This window comes from Schistocerca piceifrons, chromosome 1, assembly GCF_021461385.2.
Source record: "Schistocerca piceifrons isolate TAMUIC-IGC-003096 chromosome 1, iqSchPice1.1, whole genome shotgun sequence".
Classification (NCBI taxonomy): domain Eukaryota; kingdom Metazoa; phylum Arthropoda; class Insecta; order Orthoptera; family Acrididae; genus Schistocerca; species Schistocerca piceifrons.
In genome coordinates, this window is record NC_060138.1 from 987,039,355 (window position 1) to 987,056,351 (window position 16,997).

The 16,997-nt window shown below is 38.5% G+C and overlaps 1 protein-coding gene across 2 annotated transcripts in view; it reads right to left on the minus strand.

Annotated features, from left to right (window-relative positions):
* Nucleotides 1-16,997, minus strand: part of LOC124777354 (ras-related C3 botulinum toxin substrate 1) — a 124,284-nt gene that overhangs the window by 7,703 nt on the left and 99,584 nt on the right. For both annotated transcript variants that reach the window (XM_047252767.1, XM_047252843.1), the window contains exon 6: nt 14,495-14,628. In XM_047252767.1, coding sequence (XP_047108723.1) covers nt 14,551-14,628 — 78 coding nt within the window. In that variant the 3' untranslated portion in view covers nt 14,495-14,550. The remainder of the gene's footprint in view (nt 1-14,494; nt 14,629-16,997) is intronic.

A 16,997-nucleotide genomic window follows, 5' to 3' on the forward strand; every position in this document is an offset into this window, starting at 1 on the left:
AGTGAATGAAACGCTACATCACTTGAAAATTGCAAGTGGGTTTTGACTACCCTGACCATCCACTATCTCAGAGACTTGTTGCACACACCTGCAAGCTTGCATGTACCAACTACTCTCCAAGACAAAGGATATCCTGGAGAAAATCAAATGACAAACCACATTTTCCAAATCAATATGAATTAAATAATTTAATACGACAGCTACAATTAATTGTGATTCATATTTAGAGTAGAATAGTGCTACTGCTATAATTATGGAAGATATCACAAGAAATCTGATTTCCCTGCAATTTAAACAACTCGTGCTTTCCATCTACAGCTCTTGAGAACTTGAAAGCAGATTTTCATGTAATGTCCACCACCATCCCACTATTTGCACAGTTCACTCAGAACTCTGTCAGGAATAAAAATACCTAACTAATATGCTGCATTAACAAAGCTTTATCAGTGTTATTTAAAAATATGTTACTCATGACAAACACAATAAGGACAGCAGCAACTCATCTAAGAACTTAACACACCTTTACACACTTTCACAATGGTCACAATTTATTATTGAATCAAATATTTAACTCAGTCATTCCAATAAAAGTTTTTCATTGTCGATAACAATCTTCACTGGCAGACCCCTTAATAAAAATGTCTGCTGCATGATCTTTTCCTGAAACAGATTCTACATTGATCTTCTTCTCGCTAAACTGCTGTGCTTACTGATACTGTGCTTCAATATGATTAAAGTGTTTTTAGAATTCTGCACCTTTTATGTATTTAACTCTTAAATAGTATCATATTCTGATACGCACTTGCGTCGGATCTATTTGAACTGAAACTAAAAACACAAAGAAGCATGCTATACTCCATTGTAACATGAGACAATCATTTTAAATACACATTTTCATTCCCTTTTAATCATCTTTCATTTCCAAATAAATGATTTTTTTAAAACTAAGTTTCAGTAACCTTATAAGACAGAAGTATAATATTTTATATTACACGGTATAAAATTTTCATTCTTTGTTATTTTTATATGGTACGCATATGAATTTAGTGTTTTTGAAATACATATGGGGAACAAATCACACTTACTGTGGAGTGCTTAGTGTCATTCTCACTTGGGCACATGTAACAGCTTCTTCTCTTGCTACGCAGTCATACAAGGTCTTGTTCTTCACATCCTTGCGCGCTGGCAACAATTCCTCTCTCTACTAGATAAAACTTTATTTTTTTGTCGTAGGTTTCAATAGTATATTAAGAACTATTCATACATTGGACAATATAGTCAATTCGTAATCCTTCAGAAATTCATGTTTTGATGAAAAAAACATTCCTAATGGCCATCTTCTTCTGTCAATGCTGTAACTGCTACATAGCTAATCACAAGTGTCTTCCTCTTCTTCCTGAAACGTTTTTTGCTTATGAGAGTCATTCACAGGGCCTCTTTGAAGCTGCTTCTTTCTGCCACAGTATCATTTGGCATCTCCTCCCATTGCAGTCCTCTATGGTTTATATCATCCTTCCCCTGGTCTCTCCATCTCGCTCGTGGTCTTCCAGATTCACCCATTCTAGGGCTCTTCTTGGAAGTCTTTCTGGTCACATTCTTTTAATGTAGCCAAACAATTTACGCATATCACTTTCCATAGGTTCCTTTAGGGGCTTGATCTGGAGAGTGGCTCATACTATTTCATTCCTCATCCTGTCCTTATTGGGGGCCCCTCTAGAAAATCCATCTCTGTTGTTTGTGTTCCAAGTACAACACACTGATCCATAGGTCAAAATTAGCATAAAATATGATTTTAACATCATGATCTTTGCTTTGGCAGGTATTTTCCAATTTCTAATTATGTCAGACATGCAATAAGTAAATTTTGCACAATTTTCTATTGTCTCCAAAATGTCATCCTTGTTATTTTCTTTTTTTTTTTTTTTGTTATATTACTTCCTAGATACTCAACAGTATCTACAGTACTACAACTCACATCCTTGATATTTTTTTCTTTTTTTTCCCTGATTTCTATTACTTTACTTTTTGTTACGCTTATTTCCACGCCTGCTTCTTCAATTACACTCTGCCAGGTGTTGATTTCTTTTCCCATTTCCCACTCATTTCTTCCCAAATCATCACATCATCTGCTTATGCTGCAATTTTAATATGAACTATTATTGACCTTTGGTGAACTTTCCTTATGATGATGTCCATGACTATATTGAAAAGCACTGGTGAGAGCACACTCCCTTGATGACCCCTCTGCCCGTTAGAAAGCATTACAATCTTTTTGCCATTTATTAAACCACAATTCTGACATTTCTTGTGCATGTTTCCTATTTTCAGTCACATTCCTTTTGACAACTTCAGTCTACTTCGACTTCGCCATATCTCTTTCCTTCTAACAGTGTCATATGCCTTCTTTATATCTATGAATGCAATTGTGATGTCTTTCCCAAACTCCCATTTCTTTTCTACAACTGTCTGGCTGTAAATAAGGCATCTACGGTTGATCTTAAGAGGTTGAAATTCTTGTTGTTCCTCTCTTAATTGTGGTTCTATCTAATTCCCAATTTTCTGCAAAATTATCTTTTCATAAATCTTCAGGTAGTGGCACAGTAGTGCTATTCCTCCATAATGCTCACAGAGCGTCTTGTCACCCTTCTTAAAGATAGGTACAATAAATGGCTTTGTCCAATCATGAGCAGTCTTTCCGTATGTCTATACTATCCTCATTATTCTATAGAGGCACTGAATTTCAAAAGGTCCTGTGGCTTTGATCATTCCCACTGTGATGTCATCTATTCCTTTCCCAATTTTCATTTTTAATAAAGCTTTCTCTACATCCAACATCTGCAGATCTTCTGTTTCTATTTCCTCTGTGATGGTCATATTTCTTTCATCTTCCTCTACTTTATCACATGTATTTGTTTTATCCTGTCCTTCATATTGCTTTTGCAATTATTCTTTCCGAACTTTCAAAACTTCTTCTACTTCCTCCCGCAAGGGTTTTCCTTCTTGTTGATGACTTTTGAAGTATTTTCTTTTTGCTTCCTTCTGTTGCCTAATGTGTGGTATAATATCGTCTTTACATCCTTAAAATTCTCTTTTTCCCAAAAAACTTTTCTTAGCCAATGCTATCATTTTCCTTGCTGCCCTGATTAGTCATTTCCATCTGTCTCTGCTATGCTCCTTTCTGTTCTGTTCTTGAACCATTCTGCCCACGAGTTATTCTCCCACAAGTCCAACCCCCTCGTTCACTCCAACTGGGGACTGTGTGTGCCTCAGGACCGCTATGGTAGCTGTGAAGGCCCTACAGGAATTCTGAAAAGTGCCAGCCAGTGGGGCTCTGGTGAAGCTATGTTAGACCCAACAAGCCAGAAGTGGATAACCAATCTGCTTTCAACAATCAAATGAGCCTCGGTCCGAAACCAATACCGAAAGAGACAAAGCTTTTGAACAGATCTGCCAGCATCCCAGTGAAAGAAAGAGCTGGCTGAAGAAATATAAAAGAATTGGCACTATTAATGTTGTATCCTTAGACAAAGATGCAAGAATACACGAAATCAGACAGTTGATGACAGAAAGGAACATACTGATAACCGGACTAAGTGAGGTAAGAAGGAAATATTTTTAATGTAGTCCATGTTTATGCTTCTCAAATAGGATGTGAAACAGATGAGTAGGAAGAGTTTATCACTAAACTGGAAGATGCTGAAACATCTAATAAGACTGTGATTATAGGAGACTTTAACACTAGAGCTGGGAATGATAGAAGAGGATATGAAACAGTAACAGGAAACCATGGAGAAGACCACAAAAATGAGGAAGATGAGGTATTGCCAGACTCATGGGTAAATCATAATGAATGGTGTAAGGAAACAGACAGCCACAACTTTTTTTTTTTTTTTTTTTTTTTTTTTTTGATGATGCTGCCACCATTTGACTGTAATAATTTTTATTTTATTGCCATACAAGCCAAATTTCAGTCTTGGGCCATTTTCAAGTACAAAAACTTATTTATATGTCAAAATACATCAGATTGGTTTGAAGTACAAGTTCTTGTTGAAAAAATGTATCTGGTCATACAGGCCAGATCTGACATTATAAAAGTAAGAACATCTCTAAAATGCTTAAATATATTGCACACTTTCATTTCTGGACCCTAAAGCACAGATGTTATACGAAATTGCTAACAAGTTTCATATAACAGCTGTGTTTTTCAAATGTATTAATGGTTCTTGAGATGTATTTTCTGGTTGCTGTGATGTTCTGTTTCCAAATTTTTTAGAATTCATCTACAGTTTAGAAGCTTTGAATTCTACAGAATCCAAGATGAGCTAACAGGGTTAATGAGGAAAAACAGCGGTGTGACATTTTTACATGCCATATAGTCTGAGGTGATGATATAACTTTCCTCCTTAGTATTTATTTGCAAACTTACATTTTTGGTGCTTGAACATTTACCATTTATGTTATGAAGGACACAATTTAGTTTTAGGATTGCCTCATCTACCATCAAATCATTACAGATGAAGCAGCAGCTCATTCGGAAATTGATGGGGAAGCATGTTGGCCAAGGAATAAGGAAAAATTGCACATTCACCTGAAATGAGTTAAGTAAACAGAAGGTGGTTTGAATCCTAAAATTTCCATATCAGAGTTTATTGATATAAGCAATTTCCTTTCCCGGGGTACCAATAGATTATTAATCCTCAAACCATAATACTAATAGATATTTGGAACTATATAATATCCATTCTGTTTGTAAGAAACAATAACTAATACTTATTCATGTGTTTGTTTGAGAGTGTATGTGGTTATGCATGTGAATCGCACTTTTGTTAGAGGAAGGGCAAGAGCTTGAAAGCTAATGTGAATACTGCTTTCTATTGTGTGTTTCTATGCACCACACATCAATCAGCTATAAGTGAGCAATTGCCTTTCCTTGATTTTACGTAATATCTATTCTGTATCTGCTTTCAGTATCATGCATGAAATTCCATTTTAACAACCATTATCCACAGCAGAATTATTGAACACTTTAGTTAGGCTGCTAAAAGAAGGTTCCTGACACTTCACACATGTGGAGTGCATTGTATGGAGGGGACGATCTAGCACCAAACTGATCTCTGGATTCGTAAACATTGGCTTGGTGACAGTGTTGCCAGCCACTTGTACAACTCTTGGTCGCACCTGGTGCTACACTTTTTGTGTGGCTGCAAAGTATTTGACACCAATCGTGAATTACCAACTGATTTAGTCTCATATTGTTCATTTCAAACTTACGTGATATGGCCTTTTCCCCAAACTGCAGAAAAGTAAGTAGGGGCACTAACTTAAGGAGCCAATATCTTGAGCTTGTATTTAATGTATGCTGCTATTTTTATGAAGAAAGGGACAATTATTGGCCTCTTATCAAGTTGTCGAACGAGTTGCACAAGGAAAGAATATAGCACCTAGAAGCAACTGCTTCTCTCACTATGAGATAGTGAGTTGTTTTTGGGAGGGAAACTGGCCCTTCAGTGGTACTAAAGAAGATAATGTTTTGATGGAAGACATTTTCTGGAAGAAGAGTTCTGCCTGAACTGGAGGATATCATTGTCTAGTCCATTTTTTGAGGGCAGTATCTAAGTGCAAAGCTCACAGAATAGTCTGGTTGGACAAAATGTGGGTAACTGCTGGTTATTACAGACCGACTCCATGGGCTGATGAGACTGCACGAGGAAGAATGAAAGCTCCAGATGGAAAAGGCAGTAGGCTCATTCTACCATATGCTGGAACAATCAGTGGGTTTGTTGCAAATGTCTTATTGTTGTTCAAATCAAATGAAATTTGAACAGTTATCAACACACTTTTTGCTTCAAAACACAGACAAGAATTCAGCTATGATATTCGATAATGTACCATATTACATTAATCAGTGAAACAAAGCCCCAACATGCACCAGAAGGGAGAATGACACTGTAGAATGGCTGGAGACGAATATTACATTTTGTTACATTCCATCTTGGATTTTCCATTGGAGTAGAAAGACATAGATTCTTTTGATAGGGAAAATAAAAAGACAGAATGTGTGGTGTCTGTTCATTGGACGTGTCCAGAGGACTGTTGAAAAAAGTTGGATGGAATAGAAAGAATCTTGGAAAGAAGTCGTATGATGAAATCAAGCAATGTAGAACAAAGGTAATGGAATGTGATCGAAATAAATCAGGCAATGCTGAGGAATTAGAGCAAAAAACTAAACACTAAAAGCAGTAGCTGAATTATTTGGTTAGCATATGTCTAAAGTGAAGAGGATTTTAAAAGCAGACTTGCTATAGCAAGAAAGCAATTCTGAGGAATAATAATTTGTTAATGATAGAAATTTAAGTATTAAGAAGTCTTTTCTGAAGCTATTTGTTTGAAGTGTAGCATCGTACGAAAGTGAAACATGGGCGATAAGTTATTCGGACAAGAAAAGAATAAAAGCCTTTGAAGTGTGGCACTACAGAAGAGTGCTGAAGCCTAGATAGGTAGATTGAATAACTAATGAAGCGATACTGAATCTTTTGTGTTAGCAGAAGAGCCAACACCGTGTTACGAGTGGAGGCCGAAATGCACGCGTTTTAGCTCACGCAGGCTGGCGTGAGGCGGGAAGAACTATACTGACGTGAGGTCTGGAAGATGACAAGGAATGAGAATTCAGAAAGCGGACGTAATTAGTTTGATGCTTAACTCTAATCCATTAATGATGAACGTCGCTCTTGACAGTACATGATTCACAATATTATCTGTTCAGAATACATTCTTGAAGATATGAATTATAGTAACTGAATATCGCGCCTTGCTAGGTCATAGCAAATGACGTAGCTGAAGGCTATGCTAAACTGTCGTCTCTGCAAATGAGAGCGTATGTAGACAGTGAACCATCACTAGCAAAGTCGGCTGTACAACTGGGGCGAGTGCTAGGGAGTCTCTCTAGACTAGACATGCCGTGTGGCGGCGCTCGGTCTGCAATCACTGATAGTGGCGACATGCGGGTCCGGCATATACTAACGTACCGCGGCCAATATAAAGGCTACCACCTAGCAAGTGTGGTGTCTGGCGGTGACACCACAGACTCAAACTGGGGAAAATGAAATTTATGGCACAACTTGTCTAAAAGAAGGGATGAGCTGTCAGAACACATCCTTAGGCATCAATCAATCACCAATTTAGTAATGGAGCAAAGAGTGGGGGCTAAGAACAGTATTGGGCTGACACAGACTGACATACTACCATATACTGGAGACATCACCTTTAGAGATGGACGAGACATGAGACATCAGCGATTGTGGACAGAGTAGACGCTTCAGCAACAATAGTGTTTATACATATACATGAGCACTAATAAGCTAAGTGATTCCACAAAAACACCTTGGCATCTCATCCATGCAAAATGAATGATGCAAAAAGTGACACACAGTGCAGCAAAGCCCTTCACAAAAACAAAAGCTTCCGAGTACTCAGAAACCAGTAGATCAGACAAACCTGAGGACATAATATAAATACACTGATGAGGAATTCTGTGTAAACGTGAAGGTTACTGCCACAAAAATACTAGAGTTAAAATACAAACTCACCCATCGGGCAATATCACCAGCAAAACTGACTGAGCATATAAAAAATTTGAAAATGAAAATCGTAGGCTCAGCAAGGAAAATAAAGACAAGACAGTCTGGTCATTTACTAGTGTGGCAGCCACTGCTCCATTCACTTAAGTGGCCACCACAAAATCAAAGACTGAAAGTGCACAAGCCAAGCAATGTAGCACACTATTCACCAAATCTAAGAACAAAAAAGATGCAAAGGAAATACACATGCATCTCATAGGGCTAATTGATCTGGAAAAAAAAGAGATCAGAACTGAGAAAACGAAGATGGCAAACAATATACTCATATCTGAAACAGAAAAGGAAAGTAGGAAGCTGACAAAAATTTCAGAGCTAAAAAAAGATAAATAGAACTTGAAGATAACTATAGATAGCGAGCGGTTCTTACAAGAAACACAAGTCAAATTTAAAACAGAGCCACGAGGGAAGCTGACAGTAAAATATGTACTGCAGGTAAATCCAAAGGTCAGTGTACAGTAGGTTACACGGAAGAGAATATACATTGGGTTTTAGTCAATCAGGGTGCAGGACTACCTTGTTGTCATCAAATGCTACAACTGTAGTGACTATGGAGATACTGCAAAAAACCATAAAGAAAAGAAACTGATATCCTGAAGGAAAAAAGAAAGGAAGATTGGGTTCAAAGTCCCATCCACATTGAAGTCATTAGAGACTGAGCATGAGCTCGGATTGTGTCAAGATGGGGAAGGAAATCAGGTGTGCCCTTTCAAAGCAACCATCCCTGCATTTGCGTGGAGCCATTTAGTGAATTCAAGGAAAACTTAAATCTGGATGGCTGGACATGGGTTTGAACTGTCGTCCTCCAAGTGTGAGTGCAGTGTGCTAATCACTGTGCCATCTCGCTCGGTAACCAATATGCTCTCACTGTGCACCATCTGATTGTTTATACAAGAATTTGGGCTTCATATCACTTACCAAACTCATGCAGGTGTGGTAACGAATATAGATATAATACTTGCAAACTTGAAAGTCAGTGACTACACTGCAAACTGGAACGTCCATAACAAACTTACAACAGATGACAATCATCTCAATTATTTCACCGTTACAGACACAGATAATGATTTAAGATGCTAACATCCAGCTGAGTGAATATACAATCTATGCAAAGCAATCTGGGAACTTTTAAAGGGAGAATTCAAGAGGCAATCGTGTCAAAGAAGTGGATCTGATGTGCTGAAGCCATAGTCAATACATGGGTGCAAGTGTTGCAGACTGCTTAAAACAAGGCACTTCCAGCATTCATTTGGAACTCAAAATGTTATTAAAAAAATGGTTCAAATACTCTAAGCACTATGGCACTTAACATCTAAGGTCATCAGTCCACTAGACTAGAACTACTTAAACCTAACTAACCTAAGGACATCACACACATCCATGCCTGAGGCAGGATTCGAACCTGCGACCGTAGCAGCAACGCGGTTCTGGACTGAAGTGCCTAGAACCGCTCGGCCACAGTGGCTGGCAAGGGGGTATAAAAGTCCAGCCCTACAGTCATTCAGATGCAAAGCGAGGCAGATGAGGAGATATTATCATAGATCCTTAGGGGAAACAGAATGTCAAAGATGGCTTTCTATTGAGTAGTTAAGCAACAATATGAAGAACTGTTACACCAAACCAGAGTAGAAAAATGGGAAGCATACGTAAAGCACCAAATGGTAACAGAAATATGAGGTTTTCCAGACAAACTTCCAACAAACAAGGTTTGATTACCCACTGTATTATTAAGATTGAGATACTCCGATGGCATGATGATGACAGACTGGTAGACACCAGAGGAGTGCCTAATGAGATTGCCATGCAATATGATGATGAAAGACACAGAGTACCATCAGTATCTTCGCTCTGAGTACTAAGCATCATGTGAACAATAGAACTGAGATTCCATTTGTCCAGGAAGAAGTGAGCTTGGCAATAATGAAGTTAAAGAAGAAGAAAGCACTTTGGCCAGTTAGAATTATAACAGATTGTTGCAACAGCTAGTAAACCAAATTGTCTCATACCTAACAATGCTGCTAAATGAGAGTCTTTTGCAGGGACGGGTGCCCAGAACATGCGAAATCTCAAATATCATTATACTAAAAAAGGGGGTACAATAAAGACTCACAAGAACTGAAATCTTACAGGCTGATTGTCTGCTGAATGTCCTAGCCAAAGTACAGGAAAATTTTGTGTGCCGCCGCCCGAGGTATCACAGATGGGTAACTGGCATGAGCCCCCAGCAATACTGTTTCAAGAAAGGGAAACCCACTAAGGATGCAGTAGATCACACAATGCATACTTTGAACACATCAAATGACAAGTATTCACTGTAGTCATAATGACTGAAACAGTTGGGGAATTCGATAACATATGGTGGCCCGCACTGTTCAAAAGACCGAGACAGAAGGAATTTCTGTAACAGCTTATGAGATTACTGCACAGACAGGCAGGTGAAACTGGAACGTTCCGGAAAGGAAACTGCGAAAAACATCACCAAAGGCTGCCCACGGGGCTCTGTTTGTGGTCCATAATTCTGGGATATTGGCATAGAGCTTTCACTGAATCAGCTGTAGATTATGACACCCACTAGAGGCTGCATAGCCTATGCAGACAATATACTAATTATAGTCTCTGACAACATAAGAGCTAAATTAGGGGAAAATAGTAGGGGAAGTTCTTGCATAACTTTGCAATTGGTGTGCACAAAATAAATTAACAGCAGCAGCACACAAAACAGTTTATATATATTGTCATGATAAAGAGATCAAACAATCAGACTAAATGGCCGTTCTAAGAAGAGAAAACAAGTTTATAGGTACCTAGGTACGAGCATTGACAAAATCCAAACAAACAGAAATTGTTTGCCAGATAGGCATTAAAGTGAACAAAATAGCAACAATGGCCAAAGAAGCTTCCAGCTGTCTCTAAGTGCAAAAAGAACGTACCAAAATGCAATCTTGATCACTATTGTGGGATGTGGTTGAACATTTGGGGCTCATACAGCCATAAATCAAGAAGGTTGAATATGATGACTTAGAAGAGATAATAGACACAAAAGCTGCATAAAATAACAAAATAAAGGAATGCATTGATAGAGAAAGGCAGGAAATCTGGGACAGGGCAGAAACAGAAAGGAGAACCTACCTGTTCCTTCCTAATGTTAAAGAAAAATCAACAATGTCATACTTCCTTCTGATCAAGGAAGCTACATAGAACCATTCAGGCCATGGTACAAACCCCAGATACTTGATAAAAATATGACAGCATACCACAGATACTTGTGAAAGTGGAGGAATCAGTACACAGGGATCACATTGTCCGGTAGTGTGCTGTTAGCCAACATGTTACACACCAACATAGGGACGTCTTTGGTAATACACCTGTGCATAACATAATACAGAATGTAGAGCTTTGGCACAAGCTGAAATTGCTGACAGCTTTCAAGCTGCAAGCCCACACGGCCGAGAGACAGCCAAGTAGAGGCCAGGAGCTTTGGCACAAGCTGAAATTGCTGACAGCTTACAAGCTGCAAGCCCACACGGCTGAGAGACAGCCAAGAAGAGGCCAGGAGCTTTGGCACAAGCTGAAATTGCTGACAGCTTACAAGCTACAAGCCTACACAGCCGAGAGACAGCCAAGAAGAGGCCATACATCAAGACAACGAGATGTAATGCCAGAGAAGATCCATCTCAACAACCTTCCAGAGGCAGCCAGGAAATAAACCTCGAGAAGAACGAGGAAGGATTTCCTGATATCCTGCAGCTACCTCCCAATCCTTTCAACCTTGAGTAGCACTGCAGTACAACTCCTGTGAACCTTGAGTTGCACCTCAGCATGCCAGAGGCAAACTACCCACACATGAGGAAATCTAGGTTTTTTTTCTGGAATGTAGTGAGATGTTATGTGATGGTCTAGAATTTTGACGTACAAAATTTATGATTTCAAACAAGGGGAAGTTCAGGTTAAAGCAGCCATGTCATATACCAGCTCTGCTGCAAGCATTGCACACCTTTTTACACCAGTATGACTGCCAACCAGATGTACACCAGGATAAATGGCCACCGCCATCTTTTAAATTTTTTTATATTTTTTAAGTAGATACTTTTGTGTGATTTTTTAATTAAACACGGAATTGCTTAGTTATTCTAACTTGTCTCCATCATTTGGTCTGTTTTGCTCCTAGATAACAGACTAAAAGAAAATAACAAATAAAAAATAATCCACTTATTTCTGAAAAGTCTGGATGTGGTATGACAATATCAGTCATAAGCAAAGGTGCTGTTTTTGCTACCTCCAGTTCTTCTATGTAGTACACCTTGCCCTGAACAAATTTGGAGGAGCCATGATTCAGAAACTGTATACACTATTAGGATTAGGTTCAAGAAACAAAAACTGGCCTACAATGCACAAATGACAAGCTTCTTAATACCAATTGGACACATTCAAAGCCTTTTAGTTACAAGTCAAGCATAATATGAATTGAAACAACCTGTTAGTTTCTACTCTATCAAAGTATATACCTATGGCACTAGTCCAGATTTAAACTTTTTTTCTGAGCAAAGTTACCGCTAAATGACAAATAACCTTGCTTGTATTCTGAACTTTGACCTCGCCGACAAATTAATTCTGTCTCCATGGTCAACAAATCTCTCTGTGGCCAGCTGTGCAATAGTCCTGACTTCTGCAACACCAATACAAATATATCTGAATGTAAGGAATCTGTGTAACGCAATACTCCTGTCACTATTGCCCACAAATTTAACAAATCTTTAAGCAAAGAGGCAATAAATACATTTCATGAGCCACTTGGATTGGAATAAACGAATCAGCATCTCCACAATGGCTATTACCTTTTACTGAACGTATGTCCACCGAATGTATATATGTTGACCAAAACATCTGTTTAGCTTGTTTTGCAATTTTAAGTATATGTCATTGTCTTATTACCCACAGAGAAATGTTGATATACTCTGCACACCACTACACCTTGATTTCTTATGGTATAATCTTTTGAGGTTGTGCAATTAACCTCATGGAAAGTATTTGTTCTACAAGAATGAACAATTAAAAAATTAAACATAACACACATTTCCAAAATTCAAGATGTGAAATTACTTTTCTTGCGGATTCTACATTTCTCTGTCTAGCCTCCTCAGTCCTCATGTAGCATATAAGCTACATCCAATCCCCCCCCCCCCCCACACACACACACACAGCTCAGACTAATAACTAAACTTACTGTGCCTGTTAGCAGCTTGTACTTTACGCTATGTGCTTTCTGTGCAACACTTGTTTGTTTTCATTTCTGCAATTTCCCAGCAAGTTTCCGCATCTGATGGAAGAAACCTGTTTGTTGCAGTGTTAGCGTGGCTTTGAGAAATAAAGGTAATACCTACTTGTTTTTCGTAATTATGAAGCAGAAGGTGTTAAGAATAAGATGTAATAAGTTAATGTATCTTATATTACTTTTATTTCCTCACAACAATGTGGCGATACATACTTTCAATGCAACACTAGGTCTGCATTCAACAATAACCCGTAATTTCACATTCAGATGAGAGAATACAAGAGGAACGAGAGAGTGAAGAAGAAGAGGAGGAGGAATGTGTTGACAAAGACAATGCAAGGAAATGCTCCAGTAGACAAAGCCTTTGCCACCACCAACAGCAATGTTGTTCCATGCCATCTACCTGAGATGAAGAATAAAATGCAGGAAGTTGTTTCACATGTGTGTTTCCTGGACATAGGAGTTTCACATTTGCGCAGATTGCTGAATGCCAAATATGTCACTGTTTTGCAGAAAAATGTCATAGAAAAATTGTAGAATGGACAATATACTTAGTGATTTCAAAAAATAAGTTACGCTTGTCTTCCCAAGCTAAGATCACTGCGTAACAAGAGTTGTGCGTTGTTAGATGAGATGTTCTGCTTTTCCTGCATGCACAATGCCATATGGACAACAGATGCATCACAGTGTGGGAAATAAACGGCACAGCGACAGGAAACATGCTCCATAGTCGAAGTAAGAGGGGCAGTACAATTTTTGTGGGAAAAGTATCTAAATTGCACAGATTCCCCATAAATTTCTGGTGGGGTAATGGACCAAATGCAATGTCCCATAGAGCTGTAGGGAAATGGTGCCAATAATTCGATCAAAGCCACACAGACATGGGAAATGTTCAAGAAGCTGGTAGCTATCACTGAGAAACTGAGCAATTGGTACAACGTTCAGACCATTGCTTATACACACTTGGTGACTATGTTGAAAAATAATGTTGTGTATCTGTGTCACTTGTGTGTGTAGCGCAGCATTCAATGAAAGTTACATGACCTGCAATGGTAGCGTGTAACTTACTTTTTGAAGTTCCCTGCTGTGAAAAGTGTTTGGATTGTATTTTCAGATATAACCAAATAACATTTTGCAGTACTTACATAAATCATATTTATGTATATCAGTCATCAGTTTATAAATAAAATCCATCGAAGGAATCCCTGAAAACATGCCACTGCTAGCATAAAAAATGTATTCTAATCCTGATTTACCATATCTGCTGCATGCCCTAATATTTGGGTGAACCACAATTTTTTTTTTTTTTTAATTCAGTACTTTAGTCTTATTTTGCCACAGAACAACGAACTGGCCACCAATATAAACTTTGCGCTCAAACAAATCTAAGCTCAAGACTGCGGGGGCTAGGCCACGACAATTTTACACATGAAAGCTCCTGTACTAACTGACCAAGTTTGAAAGCCAAGCTCTGCTCCCTTTTTTCCTGTAAGTACCATAACTGTTAAGAAGTCATTTCAGTTCTCTCGAGCACACTTAAACTAAAACACATAACTACTTCCCTTATAAACTTTTATCACACTCTTACCATAAGTGTAATCGAGTTACACACTTCTGTATATATAGTTCTTTTGTTCTTAATTTTTACAGTATAGCACATTTTCTTTGGCGTCTTTTCTGGGGTTCTGGTCGTAATACAGCACGGACTGCCTCATCAAATACCTGCGGACAGCATGTCATGAATTAGTAAAATATGTATGAGTTATTCTAGCAATACTAAGTGTATCAGGAAAGGGTATATACTGATTTTTAGTTGTATGATAATGAATTTCATGTATCGATATATAAGATTATCACTGCAAAAATTTGCAGTGCTGGATGCACATGTACAAGGTAACTGCACAAATATTTGAGGACTTACAAGCAAGGTGGTTGTAAGCTTCCCTGAAAATGTATAACTATAAACAATGAGTAATACTATTAACAGTAAAATGTGGCTAAGAAATACAGTGTGTACATGCAGTGCCTTCTGAATTCCCTATTTCCTAATCCAAAGAAAACTCACTGTTTTATGTCTGATAACTTCCGGTTCCCTTGTAAATCATTCCAGCATTAGAGTTTTAACATAATGTCAAAACATGGAAAACTTCAATGCAATTCTTAACACTGATGTTTCTCTTCACCTTTATATTAAGCAGTAGTCAATTGCAGCAACTTCTTTTCTACATTTCATACCACATGCATTCATCTGTCTGTCGGCATTGTCATCTTTACAGCTTAATCCATCAGATGTCATAATGTAAAGAAAAATACCATGATATGTATTAGTGTTACGAAAAGGCATGAAACTCATACAAAAATACAGCAAAATCATGGTAATTTGTCCCGCCATCATTAGCATAACTTCAGTAAAATTTCATTTCTGTGGTTATAAAAGTGCTATATTGTCTTCACAAATTTTCAGATCCACTTAGAACATTCTAACCTTCATGTATGAGGCACAGCATTTCATTTAAATAGTGAGTTACATGTTTCATAATGAGTAATACATCGATTATTTAACTGAGAAAACAATCAATTATTGACAAAATTATCCCCTCCTTCATCAAAGATACCAACCGTTTCCTAGAACATCTGAAATCCAGGCCTGTCCCACTCCCACCACACACCTTGCTTGTCACCATTGATGCAACCTCCATCTACACCAACATCCCCCACATACATGATCTGTCTGCTGCTGAACATTTTCTCAGTCAGTGCCCAATTGATTCCAAACTAATGACGTCATTCCTACTTACATTAATCAACTTTATACTTACCAACAACTACTTCACCTTTGAGGGGGCAGACATACAAACAGATCAAGGGTACGGCCATGGGAACCAGGATGGCTCCTTTCTATGCCAGCCTTTTCATGGGTTGCTTGGAGGGGGCATTCCTGGGATCTATAAGTCTTCAGCCCCTGGTCTGATTTAAATACACTGATGAAATCTTTACCACATGGATTCATGGTGAGGCTGACCTGCTAAAATTCCTGCAAACTCTGAATACCCTCTCCCAATTAAATTTCCCATGGTCCTATTTCGAATTCCATGCCACTTTCCTTGATGTTGATCTCATCCTCACCAAAGGCCAGCTACATACTTCCGTCCACATTAAACCTACCAACAAACAACAATATTTACATTTTGACAATTGCCATTCTTTCCATGTTAAACGTTCCCTCCATATAGCCTCGGCATCAGAGGAAAATGTATTTGTTCAGAAGCAGACTCTTTACTGTAATTCACCACCATTCTCATCTCAGCCTTCAGCCTTCACTGCACATAATTACCCAACCATCCTAGTTAAAAAGTAAATTTCCTGGGCCATCACATCCAATCCTGGTACTGCTGATCCCGCCAAAATATAACTTCGGAGCACACCATTGGTGACTCAGTATTATCCTGGTCTGGAATATGTTAATCAGCTACTTCGACAGGGGTATGACTTCCTAAAATCATGCCCTGAAATGAGATCCATTCTATCTGAAATTTTCCTCACCATACCTAGAAAATCTTTCCACTGTCCTCCCAATCTCCGCAATATTCTTGTAACACCCTATGATCCTTCTGCACCCATCTCCCTACCACATGGCTCCTACTCCTGTGACCGTCCCCACTACAAGACTTGCCTATGCCCCTCGTACCACCTCCAGTCCACTTAGCCATCCACCTGGCCTTAATTTACATTATGTTTTTCTATTTCAGCATTTCTTCACTGTAACTGCTCTTTGCTTAACTCCGTTTTAGTTTTCTACATCTTTCATTGTCTTTCCCATGTATCTTTTTTCAACGTCCCCCTCCCACCTCAGGTCACTTACAATGCACTTAGCTTTTCACTCTTATTAACTCATGCATGATATTTAAGCAGTAATCTCTGTCTGCATATTACCCTGTCTTCCACCTTTAATGGTTTTCAAATCTCGTCTGATGCAGTTTCCAGCAATCAGTCTTTCCTTCTCATTCTGTACGGTAAGTCTCCCCTGACCCACAGTTCTGGGTGACCTTCCCGAAATCTATCCATTTTCCTAAATCTCTCCAGTCCTTTTC